A 25,324-nucleotide genomic window follows, 5' to 3' on the forward strand; every position below is an offset into this window, starting at 1 on the left:
GCCACTCATGGTGCTCAGGCTTTTTAAATCACCTCCCACCCACCTGGAAATAACCCTAATAAAATTCACTAGGCCCAAACCTGTTTCTTTTTATTTTATGTTAATTGCTGTTCTGTGTGTGTGTGTGTGTGTGTGTGTGTGTGTGTGTGTGTGTCTCAGACCCCCTGGAACTGTAGCTACGGGCAGATGTGAGCTGCTAGGAGGGTGCTGGGAATTTATTGAACCCAGGTCCTCTGGAAGAGCGTCCCAGTGCTCTTAACCACTGAGTCATCTCTCCAGCCTCCTTGGGCCTTTTTTTTTTTTTTTTTTTAAAGAAATGAAGTCCCTAGGAACAAAGGACAGGCATGTCTCACACAGCGGGGCATCTTTTCACTGGACTCATGATACAGGAAGCCAAAGAAGAGGAAACGCAGGTAAGAGACAATAAAAAATAAAATAAAATAAAATAAAGCTTTGGGCCTCTGAGTCCAAACCTAACAAAAGTCCTTTCCCAGTCCGAAAGGGTATCTATCCTTGTGGCTTTGAGCATAGGATCTGCGTCCTGCCAGCACAGCTGGGTTTGGGCAAAGCTGCAGCTATGAAAAAGCCCAGAGGTGGAAAAAAGCACAAGGGCACACCCCATCGGGGCAGCAGGACACACCCCACCAGGGCACACCCCACCAGAACACAGCTTTAGAGACTGTTATTCCTGAACATCACAGGCCATGAAAGCCCCTCAGAGCTGTATCCCTGAAGTGAGAAGAAGCAGAAACAGATGGGTGGGGCTAAACTGACCTGAAGACCACTCTAGAACCACTCTAGAACGGAAGGACGCATGCTCTGAGTAAGCTGTGTGGCCACGGGCAATGTGCTTAACTTCTCAGAGTCTCTGGTTCCCTGTCCATAACAGCAGAAGCCCTTCATTACAGACTGACTTCAGTGACAAGGATCTCAGCAGCAGGGAGGCCTGCCATCAGGGATGCGTTAGCTCCTCTCCCCTTACGCTACGGAGGATAAATTACCAGACAAACTTCCCAAACCACAGTCAGGAGCCATCACAACCCAGTACATCTATCTACGTACAATGTTTAACACTATTCATTAGCACTTATCCTTGATGGCATTTTTATTTCAGGGAAAGCGTTTGTGGTGGCTTGAATGAGAATGCTCCCTGGGGGCTCACATATTGCTTGCTTAGTCCCCAGCTGATGCACTCACTGTTTGGAAAGATTGGGGGGCGTGGCCTTGTTGGAGGAGGTTTGCTGATAGGGGTGGGCTTGGATGTTTCAAAGGCCCAGTGCTTCCTCCTCCTCCTCCTCCTCCTCCTCCTCCTCCTCCTCCTCGCCCCCTCCCTCTCCTTCACACCTGCTGCCTGTGGCTGACAATGTAAAGCTCTCAGCTACTTTTCCAGCACTGTGGCTTGTGCCTCCGCACTCCCTCTCATGATGAGAATGGATTAACCCTCTGAAACTTTAAGCAAAGCCCCCAATTAAATGCTTTCTTTTCTAAGAGTTGCTTTGGTCATGGTATCTCTTCACAGCACTAGAAGAGGAACTAAGACGGCATTTTAAAGAGAAACTCCTTAAAAATGGGATCAATGTGCAAATAATAATACACATTCAAGTGTGATTTGTTTTTTTTTTTGTTTTGTTTTGTTTTTTGTTTTCTAAGTCAGGGTTTCTCTGTGTAGCCTTGGCTGGCCTGGACTCACTTTGTAGACCAGGCTGGACTTGAACTCACAGAGATCCTCCTGCTTCTGCCTCCCTGAGTTCTGGATTACAGGTGTGCACCACTGTGCCTGGCTCAAATAAAATGAAATTCTTAAAATCAGATGCTTAAGATGCCTATCCCAATAGTTTTTAGAAGCTCTAGAAAGACAAGTGTATATGTTTCTGGTAGAGAAGCTTGTTGGTGTGGCTCTCAGGGAACAGTTTGGAACTATTTATTGTACTGAGTGAGTAGCTTTGGGAGGGAAGTCCTTGAAACAGTGAGGAAGGAAGGAGACACCTGCCTAGTCAGCCACATGAGCCAAATCAACCCTGGAGACAATGGGGTGACAAATGTCAGATCCAGACTGCCCTCACAGTCTGGTTGTTGGTCACAGCAAATGATTCTAGCTTGGACTTCTCTTTCTTTCTTTCCTTCTTTCTTTCCTCTCTTCCTTCCTTCTCTCCTCCTCCTCCTCTTTCTCCTCTTCCTCCTCCTGTTCTTCCTCCTCCATTTCTTTGGGTAAAATCTCTTCCTGGAGCAGGAGCTGGCCTGGAACCCACTATGTAGCCCTGGCTTGTCTTAAACTCACAGGGATCCTCCTGCTTCAGGCTTCTACGTGCTGTGACAAATGATTTTGAATAAGTCAGCCAGTAGAGGCATAATGTTATTTTGAACTGTGTGAAGATTCTGAAAGGGTTAGACTAACTTTGTAACCTATATGTCTTCTAAAGCCTATAGTTTTGAGTTTTAGGTCCAGGTTAAGCTAAAGCCTCTTAGTACCTTTCCAGAGAGTGAAGGAATGTGACCCTATCTGTGAGGACAGATATAAAAAAAGGGCAAGCAAGCAATGACCTTCACTCAGCAAAAGAAGGACCAGACCCTTGTCCTTGAGATAGCGTTTCTTAGCAACGTACCTAGACTTCTTCTGAGTAGCTTTTGACCTCCAGACAAAAGTCTGTAGCCCCTAATCTTCAAGGATGAGCTAACCACCCCCACCTTAAATTGCAGCTGCATCCACACTTGGCAGGACTGGCCAAGCTTGAGCACCTAAGACTAACCAATTATCTTACTTTATAACTTCCTCATCCAATCCTAAATTGCCAAAACTGCAACTTCAAATTTCCCGCAATTTTTCTTTTAAAAACCTAAAGGCCTTTGTCTCCTGGTGCCACTCTTTGCTGACCGGCAGGGGTGACCCCGTTGTACAATGGTTAATAAACCTCTTGCTTTTGCAACAAGTCTTGGTCTGGGGGAGTTTCTGGGAAGGGCACGATCTTGAACTCCTGAGCTGTGAGATCCCTGGTCTTACAATTCAAATTCTGATTTCTCTCCCCACCCCCCATATCTTGTTGCAATCCTTGCTCTGTGAATCTCCCGTCTAAACTTTGCTCTCCAATTGTCCCCTGATATGTCAATAAAGCAGCTTAAAAGCCAATCACTAAGCAGAATAGGGCTGGACATCCTGCCAGCTACAGGAGGAGGCATTAGAGGAGAAAATGGAAACTGAGAGGTCCAGGAGACATCAGGAGGGAGCAGCTGGAGCAGAGAAAGCCATAAAGTGCTAGTATCTCAGGGATTTATGCTGGGGGGAAGCCAGATTAGCTTTAGAAGGTTAATATAGACATACTGCTCAGTTTTTGTGCTGTAAAGCTTATTAGACAAATACAGTAATTCAGTCTCAAGTATTTGGGTGCTAGCTTGGTTAAGAGAGAAACTGCAGAAAACTACCCCTGACAAGTCAGTACTGGTGGGAGCTGCCTCAATGAATCCTAGTGAATGCAGCCACAGGCGATATTACTTGGGCACAAGTAGGACTGCATTGGCATGCAAAGGCTGCAAGGGATGTTTCCTCAAAACTGTAAATCAGTTCATGACATTAAATGACCAAAAACACTTCAACTGAGACATGAATTGTGGGTATATATATCCGTATATCATATATATATGAGGTGTCATGTGATCTGGGGGTACACATATATAGCCTATAATATATGAATCAAAGAAACTCATGTTACATAATGTTGGTACTTGAGAAGAAATTCCAGGGCCTTGCACAGGTTATCATAAGCTACCCACACAGCAAAGATTATTTTTTTAAGTGAATCTGGAAAACTGAAGGGAAAAAAAAAACCACCTAAGATGCTCAAGAATAAGTGTAATCTACCTTTTGTGTAAGCAATGTGAGAGAGGCAAGAAAATATGTATATTTTAGCTGGGAGTGCACCCTTGTCATCCCAGCGCTTGAAAGGCTGAAGTAGGAGAATCAAAAGTTTGAGGTCAATGTGGGTGTTTTTAGTTTGCCTTCCTCTGCTCTGAGAAGCACCAGGACCCAAAGCACTTGGGGAGGGGAGGGTTCATTTCAGCTTACAGTGGACACTGTACCACTGACGGAAGTCAGGGCAGGAACCTGGAGACAGGAAGTGAAGCAGAAGCCATGAAAGAATGCTGCTCGCTGGTTTACTCTCTGTGGCTTGCTCAACCCGCTATTTTATAGACCCAGAGTGGCAACCATCCACGGTGGGCAGGACCTTCCCGCATCAATCAGGAATCAAGAAAATGCTCCACCAGTCTGCCTAAAAGCGAATCTGACAGGGATATTTCTTCAGCTGAGGTTTCCTCTCCCAAGATGATCCAAGCTTGTGTCAAGTTACAGGAAGATAGTCTGGACATCAGGACCTAGCTATCCCTCCGAAACACAGAAGAAAAGGCGTGCCATTGGCACCAATGTAAAACTCTGGAGTCACACACATGCAAGAAAACCTAATAAAACTGCTTATTCCCGAAGCAGGGAAGAGTGACATGGATTTCTTCATATCCATTTTTCTACAGTTTTTAAATCCGTTAGAACATTTCAAGACCCATCTGAGTACTTTACTCTGAAATACACCAACACCTCCATGCCTCCGACGTCAAACAAAAGGCTAACCGTTTCCAGAAGACAAAAGAGCTAAGAGACCTCACAGAGACGAGGGTGGGCTGAGATGGCTGCACAGCAGATGAGAAGCCGGAAGCTGTAATTCCACCCACACGCCACAGGGAAGAGGGGGCGCTGCGTTTGTTCTTGCAGAGAGAGTGACTAAAACCGATAGAGGGTGAAAAAGGTTGTAGGCGTGGTGTTCGGTGGCTCTTAGCCCTTCCCTCTTCCCGGTAACTAATTGTTCAGTTTTGAGGATGAGTTTCCACCGTGTAGACAGACGCGGTGGAACTCTACAGATGACTTCCTGGGCCCTTGTACAGACACGGTCAGTCAGCATCGGGGTCAATGGATAGCTGCCTTCAGACTTCGCCCTGCCTTCCTCAGTTAGCTCTTTCACTCAGGGACCATTATTCAACCCTTTCAGGGTGTCACTCCCTCACCTGGAAATGACTTACAAAATAATAAGACCAAATTCCCTAGGTAAACAAGAGAGTTTGCTGAGACATCTTCATGGGAACTGCCTAACTGGTGGAAATACACATTGAATTAGTGTCCATTGCTTCTGTTCGTTTTCTTTTCATTGTTCTTCACCCCTTCCCCTTTTGTGGTAACAGAGATGGAATCCACACCCTTCCACAGGCTAGGCAAGCACTTTTTCCACTGAGCCCCTATTTCCCCAGCCCCTATTTGCACATTTTTAAATTCAAGTTCATTTCTTTCCAATTACTTGTAACGAATTTTCCTGTGTATTAATTAAGGTTATTACGTGTTCATTCACACAGTATGGCATTTTGCTAGTTCTTTCTTTGCTTTTTAATCCTGTTGATGATCTTTATTCAGTGTGTAGAGCCCGTTGGGAGGTATGTGTGTGTATGTGCGTTTATGGGTGCATGTGTATATGTGTTTGCATGTATTTGATCCTGTGTGCGTTTATGGGTGTATGCGTATATATGTTTCCATGTGTACGTGTTTGATTGTGTATGCTTATGTATGAGTGTGTGGTACGTGTGTGTACATGCACATGTGTGATATGCAGGTATAATTGTATGTGTGTCATTTGTATGAATAATTTCATATGTGCGCGTGTAATAAAGCATAGATTTCTGGGTACTATCCTACTCTCAGATTAAAAAGTCCTCCCCAGTGTTTACTTCTGGTCCCTCCACATTCTCCATCTTTTATTCTAAGATCATGATTTCCCTTGGAATTCATCTTAATATGAGCTCTGAGAAAAGACATTCCTTCCTTCCTTAGTGTTTAGCCAGTTGTTACAATGTGCACAAGAGCGCGCGCGCACACACACACACACACAGAAAATACATCTTTCTCCCTGCTGGTTTGAAATGTCTCTTTTATCACATGCTAATTTCTTATGGATCTTTTGTTCACTTCTAAATTTCTCTTATGCTCCAGTGATCTCTCTCTTCCTACCTCCAAACATACAATTTTAATATATGATAGGTTTGTGACATCTTGGCATCTCAAAACACTTAACCACCCACCCTTCCCCAGCATGCCCGCTACGTTACAAGTTTTCTGGGCTATCTTTTTTCTCCTTAGACTTTTAAAGTTTTGATTAACCCTAGAGAGTGATGTGATTCTCAGCATACATATGTTTAGGTCCCTTCTAGAAGAATTGCAACAACAGTGCCAGCTAACTGTCGCTAGAGCATCCAAACCCATGCTCTCCTCAGTGCTGAATAACTTACAAAGAAGGAAGTGAGCCAGTCAGGACTGAGGACAAGAGGCTGGCAGAGCTGAGTGCTGCAGCTGAGCAAACCATGAGAACGGGGGAGAGATGGTGGGGTAGGAGGATGACAATATAGTTAGAAATACCTTGAACCTTTCTTTCTGTCCCTTCAAAAAAGTACACTAAACCGTTTGCAGTTAGGACTGAAATCTTATTTTTATGTGTTTTCTCTTTTTAATTTATTTTATTTTGTTGCCTTTAAAATGGCATTTTGGTCATGTTATTGTAACCAGTGCCCGTTAAAATGCGGAAGAGTGATGTAGGGGTCAATGTTTTAAGCAGATGGCATGACCAAGCTTGGGAGAAGTAAGCGGCTGCTGTTCCTGTAGTTTTCCTGGTGGACCCCTGTCTTCCGGGCTTTACAGCTGTCATTGTGATGAGTGTTCTCAGCTCATTAGCTAGGCCATAATGAAGCACTGGCTTATATACATGGATTATAGTCCCTCTGGAAGGCTGAGCAGGCAGAGCAAGCTCCAAGCTAACCTAGTGACTTTAGTCCCGCCTTTAAGCGACTTCCACGAAGGTCCAGCTCCGAGGGTGCTTCCAAGTTATGAAGAATGAGATGCCACCTCCTCTCTGTTGTTAATGTCTGAAGTTGGCCCAGTGACTTCCTGCCTGGCATTGGGCTTAGTTCCATGTAGCGATGAGCCATGATGAGGAACCTTAACGGCATGCCCGGAAAGGCCAGACTGAGATTTACTTCCAGCTCCATGACTTAACAGCTATGTGACCTGGGGCAGGTCCCCTAACGTCTCTGTGCTCCCATTTCCTTGCCTTTGAAGTTGACATGATAAAGTTAGGCATGGTGACATGTGCCTACGGCTTGTGCACGCTAGAGGCTAAGGTGGAAATATGGGTTTGAAGCCAGCCTGGGCTACATAGCAAATTCAGGGTAGTGGGGCTGTGTGCAGAGATATTGCCTCCTCTCCCCATTTATTTTTGTTTTGTTTTGTTTTTCGGTTTTTTGTTTTTCAAGAAAGGGTTTCTCTGTGTAGCCCTGGATGTCCTGGTCTCGCTTTGTAGACCATGCTGGCCTCAGACTCACAGAGATCTGCCTGCCTCTGCCTCCCTGAGTGCTGGGATTACAGGCACCCACCACCACAGCTGGCTCTCCCCCCAAATTTTAAAATGATAATAGTAGCAGCGCAGACTTCTCATGGGGTTCCGAGAACTTTCCGGGTTCATGGGACCCAGCACAGGGCCCGGCACACACTGAGCACCATGTGTTGGTTGCATGTGATAAACAAATGCTCTTGCTTTCTAGTTCTGTGAAGACTCATGAAATCACAATTTTATTGTTTCCAGTGTTTTAACCACTATGGAACATACACCTAACCCAGGTTAGTTTAATGCAAATGACGCCTGTGATCTTGAATAAGTCACTTCCAAAGTCTGGTCTCAGTTCCTCCTTCAGAAGACAAAAGGAGCTGCTGGGTTTTCCCCTATTAGTAGTTCAGACCTCAGATCAAGGCTGTTTCTGGAGTGCTCGCCTTCTCCCAGGGAGGCCTGTCTGTGTAGGCACTGCTCAAAGCCTACAGTGGCTTAAGGAAACAGTCACACTGAAGCAGACAACCATCTCACTTTATAAACAAATCTTCCACTGCCACAAAACATGCATGCCCATCCCCTCTGCTCCTGACCCAGCTCCCCCAGCTGCTGGATTCTGGCTGAGGGATGCGGTTTGAAACCCCCTCCCCAACTAAGTGGGGACCACCCAGATGCAAGACGTGAGGTGACTCCACCTGCAAAGAAGCTGGAGTGTGGTTTCTGGGTACACTGGGCGGTGCCTGGCTTCCAAGAGGTCTATGGGTTCGATGAGGGATCCTGTTGCAGAGGAACAAGACGGGGTGGCAGAGAAGGACTCCTAACACCCCCTCCAGCCTCCACACACGTACACAGGCGTGTGCACCTGCATGTACATGCACATATGCCACATGCACAATTAGAGTCGGGATGGAGGTGGTGCTCAGGGGTAGAATGTCTGAAACTAGCATGTTTGAAACTCTGGATTCGGTTCCCGGCACTGCCAAAAACTAGACGGATAGATCAACAGAAAGCTATGACTAAATTTTAAGGTGTACGTAAAAGGGTCTCATTAGGAAAGTAGGCAACTGGCTGAGTGCAGGAAGGGAAGGTGAGTTCTAGCAGGTTGCCATGCTGTCCCTGACAAAGGCAAGCTCAGGGTGACGAATATTCCTCCCCACAGAGCCTACAGAGGAGACAAGCGGACAGGGATGCTCCTGCGGACCCCACTGGACACGTGGAGGATGCTTTCCACAGCAGGGACACTATACAAGATGTCACCTTGCTGTGTTCCAGCATCAGGAAAATGAAGGTGCCCAGGCCATTCAAACCTCAGCAACGGCAAGGAAAGAAGACAGACCTCTCTCCGTCGCCCCAAAGTGACCGGTTTAACTGAGTTTGCATGTCCCTCTTTTTTTTTCCTGAGCTATCCTCCGCTGACAGTCACCACCTGCAGAAATTGTAAACTGTAAAGTCCGTGGAGGATTCCAGCCCAGGACTATCTTTAAAAACTACACCATCGTGATTCTAAGGGGTGTAGCTCAGCTGGTAGAGTGCTGGCCTAGCAGCCACGAAGGCCTGGGTTCAAGCCCCACCACCCCATAAACTGGGTGTGGAGGTGACACCTGCAATCCCAGCCCTCAGGAAGTGGAAGCAGGAAGATTCGAAGTTCAAGGTCACCTTCAGCTAACCAGGAAATCTGAGAGCATCCCGGGCTACATGACACCCTGATTTTAAAAATAAGGCAGAGCACTACAGTGGTGATTCTCAAATCATTTATTCTATCTAACTGCAGGAAACTGCAGGCTTCAATGGGGAAGCTGGGAAATCTGGAGCACGGTTCTACAAAGACCTGGAGTAAAGGACGGAACGAGGCGACAGCTGGCTGGCTTCCAGGCAGGGTGTGAGGGCCAGGAGGGCACTCCTACCATCACACTCGGCTCGTTTACTTTCCTGACCGGCCCCTGCTGGCTTTGAAGTTGGACATTCTGATTAATAGCATACATCCTTACAAAGTCACGCGGTCCCACACAAGGCTTTGAGCAGAGCCGACAGACACAGCACAGCTCTGCTGCACAGTTTTACAGAGTTCAGTCACAGAGACGTGTCTGTAAGTGGCTGCACCATCTCCCACTCCCCTCTCTAGTGCTTAGGGACTCCAGCTTCTCCACGTCCTCGCCTGTGGGCCTTTGGGGTGTTTAAAGTATTGTTCATCTTTTTCATCCTTGTGGGTATGGAGTGACATCATAGCATTGTTTTGATTGGCATTTCTTGGACGACAACACTGAACCTTTTACACTTTCAGATGTTTGAATTAATATGCACATTAGTGGATTTTCTCATGACATTTTCATTGCTTAAACTTGGGCATCTTCTACAGGCTTCTTGGTCACTTGTGTACTTTCCTCAGAGAAATGTATAACAAGGCCTAAAGCCCACAAACACACAAAGAGGTCCAATAAAATGTTAAAAATGGCATCAGCTGTAGGCCTGGGGAGATGGTTCAGCCCATGAAGTGCTTCCCACACAAGCATAACAACCCAAGTTTGATGCCCAGAACCTGCACACACACACACACACACACACACACACACACACACACACACACACGAGAGAGAGAGAGAGAGAGAGAGAGAGAAGGCATGGTGGCACACATTTGTAATCCCAGTGCTTGGGAGGTACAAAAAGGTGGCTGGCCATGACTTGCTAGCCAGCCAGCCCACAGCCTAGCCCAGTCAGTGAGTCCTAGGCCAGTGAGAGACCTTGTCTCTCGGGCATGACGGATTGTGCCTGAAGAGGGATGACACCTGAAGGTGTCCTCTGCTTTCCACATGTAAATACACATATGTATGCGCATACACACAGACACAAATGGGACAGCCATATGGTCCAGTAGCCTTGTTCTGGGTATTTCTACAACAGGACTTAAATTAAGGAGCTGGAGAGATGGCGAAGTGGTTAAGGGCACTTGTTGCTCTTATAGAGAACCTGGGTTTGACTTCCGGCACACGCCTGGTGGTTTATAACCATCTGTAACTCCACCTGCAGGGACTCTGATGCCCTCTCTGACCTCTGTGGGCACCAACCACGTGGGTAGTGCACATTTATACATGCAGGCAAAATATCCACACATAAAATAAAATTAATTTTTTTTAAAGAACTGAAATTAAGATCTTGCAGAGCTCAAAACTTTCACTGCACTGAAACGTTAGCCACCATAGTCAAGGTGCAGAAAATGTCAGTGTCCATGGGTGATCAAAAAAATGGCTAAAGAAACTGTGATTTGTTCATATAGTAAAACACTTCTCGGCCATAAAAGATTAGAAAATTCTGCAACTTGATAGATATAACATAGGTGAATTCTGAAGACACGATGCTAAGCGAAATGAACCAACCACTGAAGGACTAGTACTGCATGATCCCCTTTGTATGAAGTGTCTGTAACAGTCAAATGCACAGGATCAAAGAGTATAAGACGGGCTGCTAGAGGCTGAGAGAGAAGTGAGTAGCTACGATCAATAGGCATAGAGTGCCTATCAAGCCAGCCAAATAAGCTCTAGAGGCCTGGTTCACAACAGGTTTTCCACAGTCAATAGTAATTTCTTGTACACCTCAGCTTTAGTAAGACACTCAATCTATGAAATGTTCTTTGCAAAATAAAACAGCTGCCTTAGGGGAAAACAGGCAAACTGCTAGCTGCCTGGGTAGTGGTTAGCTTGATGGATAGGGTTGGAGCTGTAGAGACCAGAAGAAACATAAGAGGCTCATGAATATAAAGAAAAGTTCTCTGTGCGGGAATTCATCTAGCCCTGATACTTTTCACGTATAAATAGTTTTCAGAAGTATGTGACTGGCCCAGCCTAAAGCTGGTAGCTTTGAGTCAAAATTCTAAATTCCTCAGAGAGTAAATCTTGTTGTCCAGTAGTGAGACACGCCACCTGTATCTGGACCCAGAGGGCCTGAGACTGTGGATCGCCAGCCTTGGTAGTACATGCGAAAAGGAAACTCTTGAAGCAACCCGCTGCTGTTTTAACTGGGTTTGTCCAGGATACCAGGAAGTTTAGGATGCTAGGTAAGAAGGCTGAGGGCCAGACGACCTAGGCTTGAGTGTGGGCTTCCTCATTGCCATGTGTGTCACTGGATAAATCCCTTGGGTGAGCTCGATTTTCTCATGTGTGAAATGTGATGATAAAAATGAGAACTTGTTTTCTAATGTATCATGGAGAATGAAGAGTTATGGTGTGTAACATGTTTAGAATTGTATCAATGAATTCTGGCTCTTTGATATTAGTGTGTGTGTGTGTGTGTGTGTGTGTGTGTGCGCGCGCGCGCACGCGCGCGCACGCATATGCCCTTGCCTATCATTGAAGGCCAAAGAAGGACATTAGACGTCCTGCTTTATCACTCTCGCCTTACGCCCAAAAGGTGGGCTCTCTCACTCATCCTGGAGCTTGCCCATTTCCTTCTTCTCCGTGAGGCTGGCTGATGAGCAAGCTCCAGGGATCTTGCCGTTTGCACCCTTCAACAGCACTGGGGTTGTAGGGTGGGCACGGCCACACCCAGCTTTTTACATGGGTGCTAATGATCCGGACTCAGCCAGCATGCTGGCCCACTGAGCCATCTCCCAGCCCCTAATTTGTTAAATGACAGAATTCTGGACCACTTGAGGTGGGGAATCCTCAGGGACACAGAAGGTCAAAGACAGAAAGATGAGAAATAAGGTCTCATGCCTCCAGAACCCAGTGATCTCTCCAGGGCCAAGTGACTTGTTTCTCCTTCCCCTTTTCCCTGGACTGTCAGGCTCAGAGGCAAAAAAGGCTTCTGGAAATTGCCTTCATCAGGCTATGAGTCAAGTTCTGCTCTGGCCCCATTCCCACCTTAACCAGGAGAAGCTGAAATCATTTATTCACGAGCTAGGGTTTGCTCTAAGAGAGCAGAAGAAACACCTGGTTTCTCATCTTTGCCCTTTGCTCTAGAGCTATGGACCTGCTCCTGTCTCCCCAGCATGCAGCCCAGTCTCTGTGGCAGTCACGGACCGACAGGTGTGCAGAAGGAGTTCACTCTGACCTTGGTGAGATTGTTCTGCACCACAGAGGCTGTTGCCGGCCCACAGCCCACAGAGCAGACTAGCATGGAATTCACTTGACATTCAAAAGAAACTGCATTCACGCCTCATCACAATACCCTCATTTTCTCAGGTCCTGCTCCCAGGCACACCATGGGAGAGGGCTCTGGGTTTCTCTTTTGTGGGTAGCAGAATGGATGTGTGTCATGCCCAAGATAAGAATGCACACGCGCCACTTAAGACTTCAAAGGTGCACTGGTGGAAATCTTACTTTGTATGCACAGCACGCAGGGTGTGGGGAGAAAGCTCCCTCCCGGCTTCTTCTCAGTTAATCCCCACCTGCATCCCTTGAGGCCAGAGCTCTTTCCTTCCTTTTCCAGAAAAGGAAACAGAGGTGAAGGGTTATGAAGCTAGCTCATGTTAGAGGCAAACCTGAAAGTCAAACCCAATCAGTCTGGCCTTGGAACCACTGTATTGTTCTCATATTGCCTAGCTACCCGTCAGAATTCCTTGAGAATAATTCAAAAACCCAGATTCTCGGGCTTTTTAATAGATTACCTAGGTAATCCCGGGCACTGGATGTAGTTTTTTAAAGTAGCATCTATAAATCTACCCAGCAGGGTATCGAAGCAGATACTGAGACTCATAGCCAAACCTTGGGCAGAGTGCGTGGAATCTTATGGAAGGAGGAGGAGATAGAAAGACCTGGAGGGGACAGGAGCTCTATAAGGAGACCAACAGAGCCAAAAAAATCTGGGCCCAGGGGGCCTGCAGAGACCAACGCTCCAACCAAGGACCATGCATGGAGAGAACCTAGACCCCCTGCTCAGATGTAGCCCATAGACTCAGTCTCCAAGTGGGGTCCCTAGTAAGGGGACCAGGGGCTTTCTCTGGCATGAACTCAGTGGCTGGCTCTTTGATCACCTCCCCCAGTGGGGGCAGCCTTATCAGGCCACGGAGGAAGATGATGCAGCCAGTCCTGATAAGACCTGATAAGCTTATCAGATAGTAGGGGAGGAGAACATCCCCTATCAGTGGATTGGGGAAAAGGAGAGAGGTAAAGTGATACTGTGGGGCATGAGAAGGGGGCTACAGGTGGGATACAAAGTAAAAAAAAAAAAAAAATTTAAAAAAGTTAATAAATAAAGAGAAAAGGGAGAAAATAAAAGTAGCATTTAGAAATTGTTTTCTTTTTAAAGGTGTGTGTGTGTGTGTGTGTGTGTGTGTGTGTGTGTGTGTGTGTGTGCATGTATGTATGTATGTACGTACGCACGCATGCGTGTGTCTATTCAGAGAAAAACTCCAGAAGAGGGCATCAGATACCCTAGAGCTGGAGTTAGAGGTGGTAATGAGCTCCCTGATATAGGTGCTGGGAACTGAACTCAGGTCCTCTGCCACAGAAGTAGGTGCTCATAAGCACTGAGCCATTTCTCCAGCCTAGTTTCCGGAAGCTATAGTGGGTACATGGTATTTTTTGCTCCATTCGACATCTTGCTTCTGTTTTTCCATAGCAAGCCCTCCGTTCTCTTGGAAAGCTTCCTAGCTCCTCATCTTGGAGGGAATTCCTTAAAAGCCAAAGCCTTATTAGTTAGGGAACATCATCTTGACTAAATAACCTCAATTCCTGCGACCATTTTGAAGTTTAGGGCCAAAATGACACAAGAGTCAAGCACAGATAGAGCTGACTCACTCACTGCTCAAGATTCCCTTCAACACTCGGAAGTGCGTTAGATCCCAGCCAATGGACTCTTCTCACTCCAGATAAGTAAAGGCAGTTTTGACCCAATGTCTCTTAACTAGTAATAGAACTTCTGTAGAACTCTGGGGCCACAGACCACCACCCCAGTTCCCTGGACTCCAAAAGAAATTAAGAAACAGAGATCTAGAAAGAAAAATGGATTCATTTAGAATCTGGTCAACATGCGGAGGGCACATCTCTAAATCTCTTTACAATTTACAGGAAACTGGGGGACACTAGCTAGATGACTTACAGACTAATTGGTTCTTTCCTGAGAGGAGGCTGACTTAGCCTCAGATTCTTGGCAAACATTATACAGAAACAAGCTTGAGAGTTTGGGCTCCCTCTTTGCCCTGCACAGCTGGTCGTGCATCTAATTCCTGCCCTTGAGAGTTCCTGAAAAACATGCACGGATAGCAACCTTTTGGATACCTGACCTAGATAGGACAATCCTCCAGACACCTGCACCAACACCACCCCTCTAAGGCATCTGTTTGGCATTTGGGAAACACACAACTTGGTTACTAAGTATTTTGGCTGTGAATGCAGAAGCCATAGACTGCAGTGTTACATAAACAGGACGTGATTCTAGCAAGATGGTGTGCTTTCTGATGTCGATAAATAATAGATGGATGAGAGTCGGTGGGGTGGAGAGAAGGAGAAGAGGTCGCCACCCTGGTTGAGCTGTGTGGCCCCCATTGAGAAAGTATCATGGCTGTTCTGGTATAGGTGACAGTGATGCCAAAAGGTGACATCTCAGCCCTAGCTGTTGCTTCCTCGCCAGTAATGAGCTGCAAATGCACCCCACCCCCCAAACTTGGTGTTATGTAAAGTAGAGCAATGCAGGCTTTCAGAGGAGAGCAGCTGTTAGGTTGCTTTCCTGAGCTAGAAAACTGGACGTTACCACATGGAAAGAGGTAAGCCTTTTCCCTCCCTGCCACTCATACCGTAATGGATGGGACCAAGCCTAGCAAAGTCAAGACTTCCTTGCCCCTCTCGAGAGCCACGGGTGAGCTGAGGTTATGACACAGGGATGATTAGAATATTATCGGGAACATTAAGAGATTCTCAGTTATGGGAACTGAGCATTCCCAGACAGCAGGATAGCAAGAGCACCTAGGAGCCTCTTCACAGTACTTCTGTTGCAGTTGAGACTCCATTGGTGCTAAGTCTTGACTGAATCAAACTGGGAGCCCGAGTCTATGCTAGAGGTGAAGTAGCACCCCCCCCCCAAAAAAAATTAACAACTATAGGGGCCAGCCTCAGAGCATCCCCAAGTGACCTTCAGAGTTCTGTGTGCAAAAACTGGAGGAAGAAAGTAGGCGGAATTTTTTTTTGAGATGGGGTCTCACTATGTAGCCCATGTTGGCCTTGAACTTGCCACCCTCCTGCCTCAGTGGTGAGGCAGTCCCGAGTGATGAGATCATGGACATGTGCCACTATGGCCAGTGAGCAGAGTTCACAGCCACCACCAAATTATATGTTTAAGAAACGCAGCCTCTGGTTTTCATGTGTATCGACTGCTTCGTATTGTATATTGAGTATTACATGTCTAATAGTAAATGGTGCGTGTCTAAAATACTGTAAACAATATTTTAAATACTATATAAATACAACATCGTCATGTTTGTGATGCCTCACACGCTTCTAAAGTTAATTACCGGCTTTTTAAAAGAGATAAATAATGACACTATTCCTACACCAACATTTAATCGGCATGGCTTGATTAAAATATAATTTACATATAATGGTGTGCAAACTTTGGGTATGCATTTTGATTCGTTCTGAAAGGCATACAAACCCGTGTAAGAACGGGCTCAGCCAAGATCTGTACCAGCTCTGTCACCCCAGACACTGAAACATAATTGCTGGCCAGGATTCCATTATGAGGATGTGGTAGATTTCTCTTACATAAGCATTCATCAGTCGTTACTTGAGTCATTTCCAAATTCCAATCGCTATAAATACTGATGCAATGAATGTCATCCTAGCTAAATAGATATACCTATCCTTAAATAACCCCTCAGCAAGGATTACTAGAATTGTCATCTTTAGGGCAAAAGGGTTAGATTTCATCATTTTCAAATCACAAGCTACTTCTGAGAACATAAAATATTGACAAACCATCTAGGGAATACTTTTCCACTTCTGAACTGCCTGGCTCAGGGCCCCAGTTCGATACTTAGTGCTATTTTTATTAGCCATTATTTTTTGGCAGGTCAGAGGGTAGCCTGCATTCATTCTTGAGCAGTAGAGACACCTCTAAATATTAATAATAATTTCTAAAGCATTTATTGAGTGTTGCTTTGGGCCTGAGCCTATCTTAGATGTGGTCCAAGCAATTTTCTTATTGAGTACTGTGACACCTATCCCTTAGGATTTAGATATTATCTTCCCTACTTTAAAAACCTGAACTAAACGTTATAGAAATTGAATTATTTTCCCAAGGTCACAGGGGCAATAAGTGGCAGAGTCAGAATCTGACACCGGTGCTTCCTGGCTGCAAAGACCGAATTCTCAGCATTGCATCACAGAATCTGAGCTTTTATATAAAATAATGAAGATGGAAATGGAAATGTAATTATATTGGGATGATAGTTCTTGACCAGGGAATCTGGAGGATTCCCAGAGTAGAATGGGCGTTGTAGAAAGAAAGCTCCTCAGCTATTGTATCCCAGGGCTCACCACACACTCTGTGAAGAACTTTCGAGCAAGGGCTTTGTAATGCTTTTGCTGTTAACCCATTTGTCTCTCTTGGTCCTTTTCCATATTCAATATGTTTAAAAAGTATGTCTATAAGCCTATGTGGTTAGTTCTAATAGCCTGTTTTATGTAAAGAAACTAAAACACAGAAAAGTAAGAGGATATACCCAAATTTCCCTAATGAGGTAGAGTCAGGCCCCAAATTCAGATATTTCTGATTCCCAAGTATAGATTCTTAGCTACCACTATTGTGATCAATGGACTATCACACGACTTATTCGTAGCTAGCAAGGGCCACATCAGCTGGGGACCTGGGACAGGGAATGGGTGCCAGGCATTCTTTCATTGAGGGCATCTACCCCTTTTTTAAACACAACAAAACTTGATAGCCTCCAGAGTTCTGGCCTACAGTGGCTCCCCGGGTACAGAGGAAGTGCTGCAGGATAATGACACAGTCAAGTCTGTTTTTTTACCACTCGAGCCTGGCCTTGAGCATGGGATGATCTTTGTTTGGTGGGACATAATCAAATATAACAGACTTTTAATGCCCTCAGTGTTCCTGAAACCCTGAAACAACCATAGGAACAAACCAAAACTAGCCAGAGAACAAAGGGTGAGGACACACGAAGGAAAACCAAGGAACCTGGACCAGCAACCTTGTCACTGCCAGGCACATGAGTGGGCTCATCCTGAAGTGTCTAGCCACCAGTCAAGCCACCGGATACCCACAAGCACAGGTAGGGACCCCAGGGCGAATAGCTCACCAGACTCACGCTAGTCCCATCCTTCAATGATATTTTCTCCCTTTCTTGTTCTAAGACTTTGGAGACAGTGAGCCTGGTGCATATTCAGGGTGCTTTGTAATCCAACACTGCCTCAAAGCAAAGCTATGGCAGCTCCAGGGAATTAACTCTAAGAGGCTCCAGATGGAAGAGTGATAGTTTTCAACCTGATGAGACTAAGAATGAGAAAGAGACATTGTCGTCAACTTGTTTGGTTTCTTTTTTTGTTTGTTTTTCCTTTGAGGGGGGGAAGAAAATGCAGTTTGGTGGTTAGAATCTGGGAAGAATTTAGGGAGGGACAAGAATATGATCAAAATGCCTTTATAAAAATTGAAAATAGCTGGGTGAGGTAGCACACGCCTGTAACCCCAGCACTCAGAAGGCAGAGACAGGAGGATCTCTGTGAGTTTGAGGCCAGCCTGGTTTACAAAGTGAGTCTAGGACGGCCATGGCTACATGGAGAAACTCTGTCTCGAAAAAGAAATTTTTTAATTAAAAAATCAATTAAAAAAACTGTAATATTAGGAAAAGAAGGAGAGTGAGAGGCCCATGGAAGAGGAGAGACACCATTCATGAACTCTTCCATGTTTTAAGGCCTTCCAGTAATGAAGGCCTAGTATATTATCTAGTCTCATTGCTATTGAATATCAGTAGCTAGGTTCACTGGCACGGTGGTTAGCTCAGAAAGTCCCCTCATAAAGATGTGATTGCATCTGTAGAGAAATGTCACACAAGTGTAAGCCTATAACGATGTCCAGAATATAGCCCAGCTTAGGTGGTGCTTGGAACAGCAGAGAGCGCAGGATGGAGCCTTGCACATTCTTTTCCCTAGACAAAACCACGCATTACTGCTTCATAAGCTTGTTGAATACTTGGTATTTCAAGGTCACAGAAGAGGAAAGGGCACCCCTCTAGACCTGTGTGAGCACCAGAAGCAGCCAAAGACAGCCTATCCAGGTGGACAAGCAGGTGTGTCCAGGTCTTTAATCATGCCTCCAACCACAGGCAGAAAAAGGTCAATGAACCGAGTCAAGCCAGTTCAGGAGTCTGGACCAATTCATTATTCTTGCTGCCAACAGACCTTCTCAGAATAGCATCTAGAAAGTCATTGCAGTCAGGCTGCCAAATCCTATGCATGGAGGCTGTAGGGAGCAGTTTCTGCTCTCCCCATGCCTAAAGCAGGGAATGGCTGCATTCCTCCATTCATACAGAGAAGGGTTGCTCCTTCTGCTTATCTCTGAGGCTTTCACACTCTGAGGGAAAGACTGCCAGATGGTCAACAGAAAGCCTGCTCATTCTCTAGACTTGCTTGGTCTGTTCTTGCTTCCCACCCACATACACTGGAGTAGTCATCTTGCTGTCATCATTGTCATTGTCATTCTCACCATTGTCGTCATCATTATCACCATTATCATTATCATCTATATAAAGATTTGTACCAAACACTGTTTTAGGGTTTTTTTTAATAGATAATTATGCATTTGACACTCATAGCAATACTATAAGGTAATGGCTATCATTTTACCCATTTCTTAGCAGAAGATTTTAAGATATTTAAGATGACCATCCCAAGGTTATATGAGTTTTTGTCTAGGAGGGCTGAATCAACATTCTAGTCTACAGTCCACAGTTTTAAGCAACGCACAATACTGCTTTCCTAGGGTTTCTCTAAGAGGTCCTCTATCCCCACTCTTCAACCACGGGATGAGCATACAAAGTCTCATCTCAGGGGTACATACGTGCATTAGGGTTCTCCAGATAAACAGAGCCAAGAGGAGAGAAGTAGCTATAAATATGTAGATTGGTTGTTTAATTCGGCTTACATGATGATGTAGGATGAGATATCCCATGATCTGTCATCTATAAACTGGAGAATGAAGAGGGCCAGTAGCACCTTTCTATCACAGCCACGTTCAAAGGCTGGAGAAACAGAACAACCCATCCTGAACCAAATCTGAAGGTCTCAGGCCTGAGAGCTTTGATCTTGAGGGGCAGAAGAAATATAGATGTCCTGGTTTAAACAGATCAAATTCACCTTGTGCCTGGGTCTTCAACAGACTAAGTGCTGCCCATCCACACTGATGACCTGAACACTAAGCTCTTCTGGAAATCTCCTCAAAGACTCATTTAGAAATTGTTTTACCTGCTCTTGGGGCATCCCTTAACCAGGCAAGCTGGTACTTGAAAATTCAACTATTGTAAGCCCATCCTTTCTGAACTTGGTATCTACCTCTTTGTATTTTAATTGATTTCAAAATAAATAACAATAAAACCATAATTCCACTTGATACCATTAGATCTGAATTAACTACAAACATGCTCGTGTCTTCCCTGGAGAGTGAGGTAAGGTCCTTGAGACTTGACTATTCTTCTCTTAAATACTCTGTATTTAAGTAGTAAGATGTAAATATTAACAATTTAAGTACTGACATGTAGTCAATACATCCAATATTACATGACAAAAGACTAAGCGGAGAAAGAAAATGGGTACTTGTTCAGTAGAGGTGCATTTATACATAAAATGTATTCATAACAAATTACACATGATAACTACAGTCTTCCTTTCTAGAGCTGGTTGCAAGGTTATAGGTAGTGCTTGCTTGTAACTCTCTCCTACTCATCCCTCTTTCCCTCTGCTGTCAATCAAATACCTCAGCTGATAGTGGTTCTAGATACAGTGATCTAAACCTTCATTCCTGAAGGGTCTAGGCCATGTAATCCTGTCTAGGTTAGGCTACTAGAATTTTCTATAGGCCTGAACCACAAGTCTTGGCAGTGCCCTAAGAGGCAGGCTTTTCCTTTCCCCTCCAATAGGATGGATCCCCTTCTTAATCCAGCAGTATCTATTACTCCTGTCTTGGTTTACTGGATCAGAGGCAGAGGAAGCTAAAGCAAAACCATTAGTGTTTCTGTGTGGAAGAATTTCTTCCTGAAGAGTCAAGGTTTCTAGGCTCTCAGTGGACAATGTCTTGGAGAGAAGACTCCACCTGTTTGCAGATGAGTCTTTGCAAGTAATTGTGAATGGACCGCTCTAACTGCCACCACTGAGTGACAGGATCTGGGCCATCAGGAAGACACCATGCACTGATGCTGATTTTGAGAATCCTTTCAAGCATCTGAATCCTGCCTTGATTCCAGAAATCCCAGAGTCTGAAATTCTATTCATCTAGAACCATTCTTGGTGCAAAACTTTCTATGTGAGTCTCTTTGGGCTACCAAACTAAAACAAGTGACTTTTAAATCACAAAAATTTATTTCTCATGGTTTTAGAAGCCAAGAAGTCCAAGGTCCAGGGAATGGCAAACCCAGTGTCTGGTGAGAGCCCATTTCTACTTGCATTGCTATTGTCTTGGTATACCTCACATGATGGAGGAGATGAAGCATCTGTCTAGTCCTCTTACTAGAGGCGTAGAAGCCATCCATTCCCGGAGGCTCATCATTCATGAGCTGATCACTTCTTAAAAGTCTTGCCTCTATTACCATCACTTGAGGGTTAGAATTTCAACATGAATTTGGGAAGAAACGAAACATTCAGGCCATCACAGCACGTGATCAGAGCTTGCCAATCGGCATAGCCCATCCTTCTGGCCACTGCAGTCTATGGTCACTGGAGTGGCTGTGCCGATTAAAGAGAAAAGGAAGGGGCCACAGCCATCGTGTTCTCATAATAGAAAAATCTTCCTAAAAATAAATCAAACACAGAAATACTGAGCCAAGAGGTGGAGAAGGAGACTGCCAAGAGTTTCATTGAGACATTTTTGACTTACCGTACAAGTATCAGGCATTTCCACCACCTAGAATTAGTGGTGGCCTCTGTCAGAGGAAGGAAGGAGGTTACAGCTAAGAATTGCTGTTGGGTAGAAAAACCAACAAATACCCCAAATTCCAAACGCATTTAAACCAAACGTTTTGCCTTATTCTCATATCACTCATCTTGTCATTGACTTACTATTGTCTTTAATTCAATGTATCTTTACTTAACCTAAATAACTCTCCTTAGATAGGAATTTTTATATTCAGACCACAAGTACAAAATTATCACTAAATGTCTCAGTCCATACTGAAATACAGAACGAGTCAAAGAAAAATACTCATCTGTCTTACCTACAAACATCTCCTGTCCCATCGGCAATAGTCATTCTGTGGTTGTTTGTTTGGTTTGGTTTTTGAAACAGGATCCCACAGAGTAGCCCAGGCCTACATGTAACTCACAACTCCCAGCTTTCTGAATGTAGGGTTACAGTGTGTTCTGCTGCACCCAATTAATACTTTAGAATGAATAACAGCAGGATCAAGCCCTATTCTTCTGATCCAGGGACCCTGATGCTAAGACCTCCCAGCAAAGGACTAGAGAATGTATAGAAAAGCTTCCCTCTTAGGAGAACACTAATGAGTGGGCCTCATCCATTGAGCTCTAGGCCCCACTGCCAAGGTAAAGTCCCTAAGCAAGATCATAGCCTGTGGTTTCCTGCCCGGCCACACTTCCTCTTCACTTTCCCCCCACTGAAAGCAAACCTATCAAAGTGACTGTGAACCAGGAAGGTTCACAGTCCACTGCCGGATACTCACATCAGAGGCTGGACCCTTGTCCGCACCAGGGCAGGAGAATGTGACAAATTCATGGCAGCGCTTGTGGACAACAAAGCAGCAGACTGCAAAAGAAAGAACAGGGGAGGAAAAAAAGAGGAAAAAGCCATTAAGTTGCTCCATGTAAAGAGATCATGCAAAATAACATCAGCTCATATCTCATGCCCTCTGTTGGGCCCACTGACATGTCATCTTGCACAGGCATTAGATGTCCAAGTGAAGTAAAGGAGTTGGAAGAGAGCTTAGTGGATAAAGTACTTGGCCATAATTGTGAAAACTGCTGTTTGATCTGCAGACCTCACTTGGCCTGCAAGGTGGCCCCTTGAACCCCAGCAGGCCACACGAGGCAGAGACAGGACATCTCCAGAGTCTTTCTAGCTAGACCAGCTGGAACTGGCTAGCTCCAGATCCAGAGACAGAGACCCTGCCTCAGTAAAGAAGGTGGAGAGCAGCTGAGCTTCCACATGTAAGCGCACACATACACGCACATACACACACATGCACGCACTCACCTCTACCTGCCCCCATCTGCACTCACACATATACCAACCAAGCATACACACATACTTACCACACACACTTGTACACACAAGAAAATTTACTTTAATTTAGCTAGTGTGCTAAGCACACATATACCCCCAGTTACAGCCTCTTGAAGATTACTTAAGAGTGACCAGTCTTTGGTTGGTTTGGAAATAGGGTGCTGTTTTTTGGGGGGTTTTGTTTGTTGGTTTGTTTGTTTAGATCAAGTACCAGATGAAGTACTTTGATGATATTTAGGTCCATAATGCATAAGAAATATGTGTCTGTAAGCATTAGACTCCTGCCTGGAGGGATGATTAGAACAGGAAGGGTGTGGAGGATCAGTGAGCAAGAATGGCAGAGGCGTGCTCCTCTCACTAGATCAGTGTCAAGTCCGTGTAGGAGTAGAAGAAACAGGCTACAGGCTGGGGGTGGCGCTCGGGGAGGAGAGCCGGCCTAGCCTTTTGGAAACTCTGGGATGAAGAGGAGGAGGGAGCAGCAGGAAGAGGAAGGGGGGAGATGAAAGGGAGGGCAGAGGAAAGAGGTGGAGAGGGAGGAGAGGAACGATGAGGAGGAAGGGAAGGAACGGAATGAGGAGGTGAAGGAAAACGGGGGAGTGTGAGAGAAGGGGGAGGGGAAAGGAGGAGGGAGTGTGAAGGTGGAAGGAGGACAATGAGGCTACAACACTGCTTGCAGTTTGCAACCGAATGCACAGAAACGTACATTTGAAACACTGGGAGTTCAATGCGTCCTCGATATGGCTTCACCATCTGAGGGTTACAGCAGTTTGAGAAAGGGGCAGCCAGTAAGTATATACATAACGAAACAGACATTTTGCTGTTTTGTTTCCCAGGTCTTCTACATCCTCTAGACTCCCGGCCTCCTAGGGGATGGACTGCATTAGGGACCAGCTCAGAGCTTTTCTAAAGCACATGTTCAACAGAGCAGACAATGTCAAGCTCCTCACAGAGATGTGATTGTGTGGACCTGTCATCAGTAGTTACTGAGTGCACAGCGTCTGTGAACGTTTGTCGTGGGAGAGTCTTAGGGGTTCTACTACAGACTCACGGAGAGTACAAATGTCAGGAGCCTGTTAGGTTGAGTTGCCTGGAGGCAGTCACTAACCCCTCTTGGGAGTCCCCAGAACACCAGCAGCTGCACAGAAAATCCAACATGGAGTCTCCAACAAGTAAGAAACAAGGTAAAAAAAAGATAAGGAGAAAGTAAGAGGAGCAACTTGCATCCAAAGGAATGTAAGAAACATATTGAGTACAGGCATTATGCCTGTGTCATCTGAGTCCTAATTTGAATAAACTGGCAATACTAAAAATCCACCAAGACGCTCAGGAAAATAGATCTATTCGCTTGGCCTTTATGATGTTAGGCAACTATTCTTATTCATACTGGAGAACAAATACCCTTGGTACGACAGTGGCATGGTGGTTATTATAACAGTGGCTTTATCTTTGAGGGCTACAACCTAAAAGCTTTATGGATACAATAATTCACCTCAAAGTAATTCGGTATGCTTAGGAGGATGATAGATTGAAAAAAAAAAGAAGAGGAAAGAAAAAAGAAATTTGATCATTATGACTCATCATTAAGCCGTCCTGGCGGACACGTGAGGATTTAATGCCAATCTGTCTTCTTTTATACATGTTTCCTTCTTCCGTAAAATACAATTTTAAGACAGAGACTGATACAGACAGAGAGAGGCGAAGTTACAAAACACCAGACATGAGGGAGGGACCACAGGCTTGAATGTGTGCCCGGGGAGAGTGTGCACACTGGTGAATGCATGTGAGACTCATTTAAGCGTGTTAACAATTCAGATGGGGATGGCTGGTGAGATGGCTCAGCAGGAACAAGCACTTGATGGATGAGCCTGACAATCTCAGCTTAATCCCAGCAACCCCAGTAGGAGAGAATGAAGCTCTGAGATTTGTCCTCTGACCTTCAGACGGATGCTATGGTTCACACACACACACACACACACACACACACACACCACAAACACACACATACACGCAACACAAAAACACACATACAACATACACACATACTATGATAATGCATTGGTATGAGAATTAAGATTGGGGGCTGGAGAGATGGCTCAGCGGTTAAGAGCGCTAACTGCTCTTCCAGAGGACCCGGGTTCAATTCCCAGCACCCACATGGCAGCTCACAACTGTGTAACTCCAAGATCTGAAACCTATAAACATACAAGCAGGCAAAGCACCAATGCACATAAAATAAAAATAAATAAATAAATGAAAAGAATTAAGATTGGGATGCCACTCAGCGGCAGAGCACTCTCCCCAGCACGTGTAAGACCCAAACACTAGAAATATTAACAAAACCAAAACCGAACAATCAAGGATAGAATAAGATTTTTAAAAAAATCAAAGTACAGCTTTCAAAACCGTGTAAGGGAAACTCATATAAAGAAAGCATTGCATCTTCGCTCGGACAGACAGCCAACTGGGGACTCCATCTCCCAAGCCACACATGGGAGGATATTTTAAAACCTGCATTTGATGCCATTTCT

At 45.2% G+C, this 25,324-nt stretch overlaps 1 protein-coding gene across 2 annotated transcripts in view; it reads right to left on the reverse strand.

The window, feature by feature from the left end:
• The window catches only part of Prkcb (protein kinase C beta), a 324,942-nt gene that overhangs the window by 170,598 nt on the left and 129,020 nt on the right, over positions 1-25,324 (reverse strand). For both annotated transcript variants that reach the window (XM_060366899.1, XM_060366900.1), the window contains exon 3: positions 22,237-22,319. In XM_060366899.1, coding sequence (XP_060222882.1) covers positions 22,237-22,319 — 83 coding nt within the window. The remainder of the gene's footprint in view (positions 1-22,236; positions 22,320-25,324) is intronic.

This window comes from Meriones unguiculatus, chromosome 14, assembly GCF_030254825.1.
Source record: "Meriones unguiculatus strain TT.TT164.6M chromosome 14, Bangor_MerUng_6.1, whole genome shotgun sequence".
Lineage (NCBI taxonomy): Eukaryota > Metazoa > Chordata > Mammalia > Rodentia > Muridae > Meriones > Meriones unguiculatus.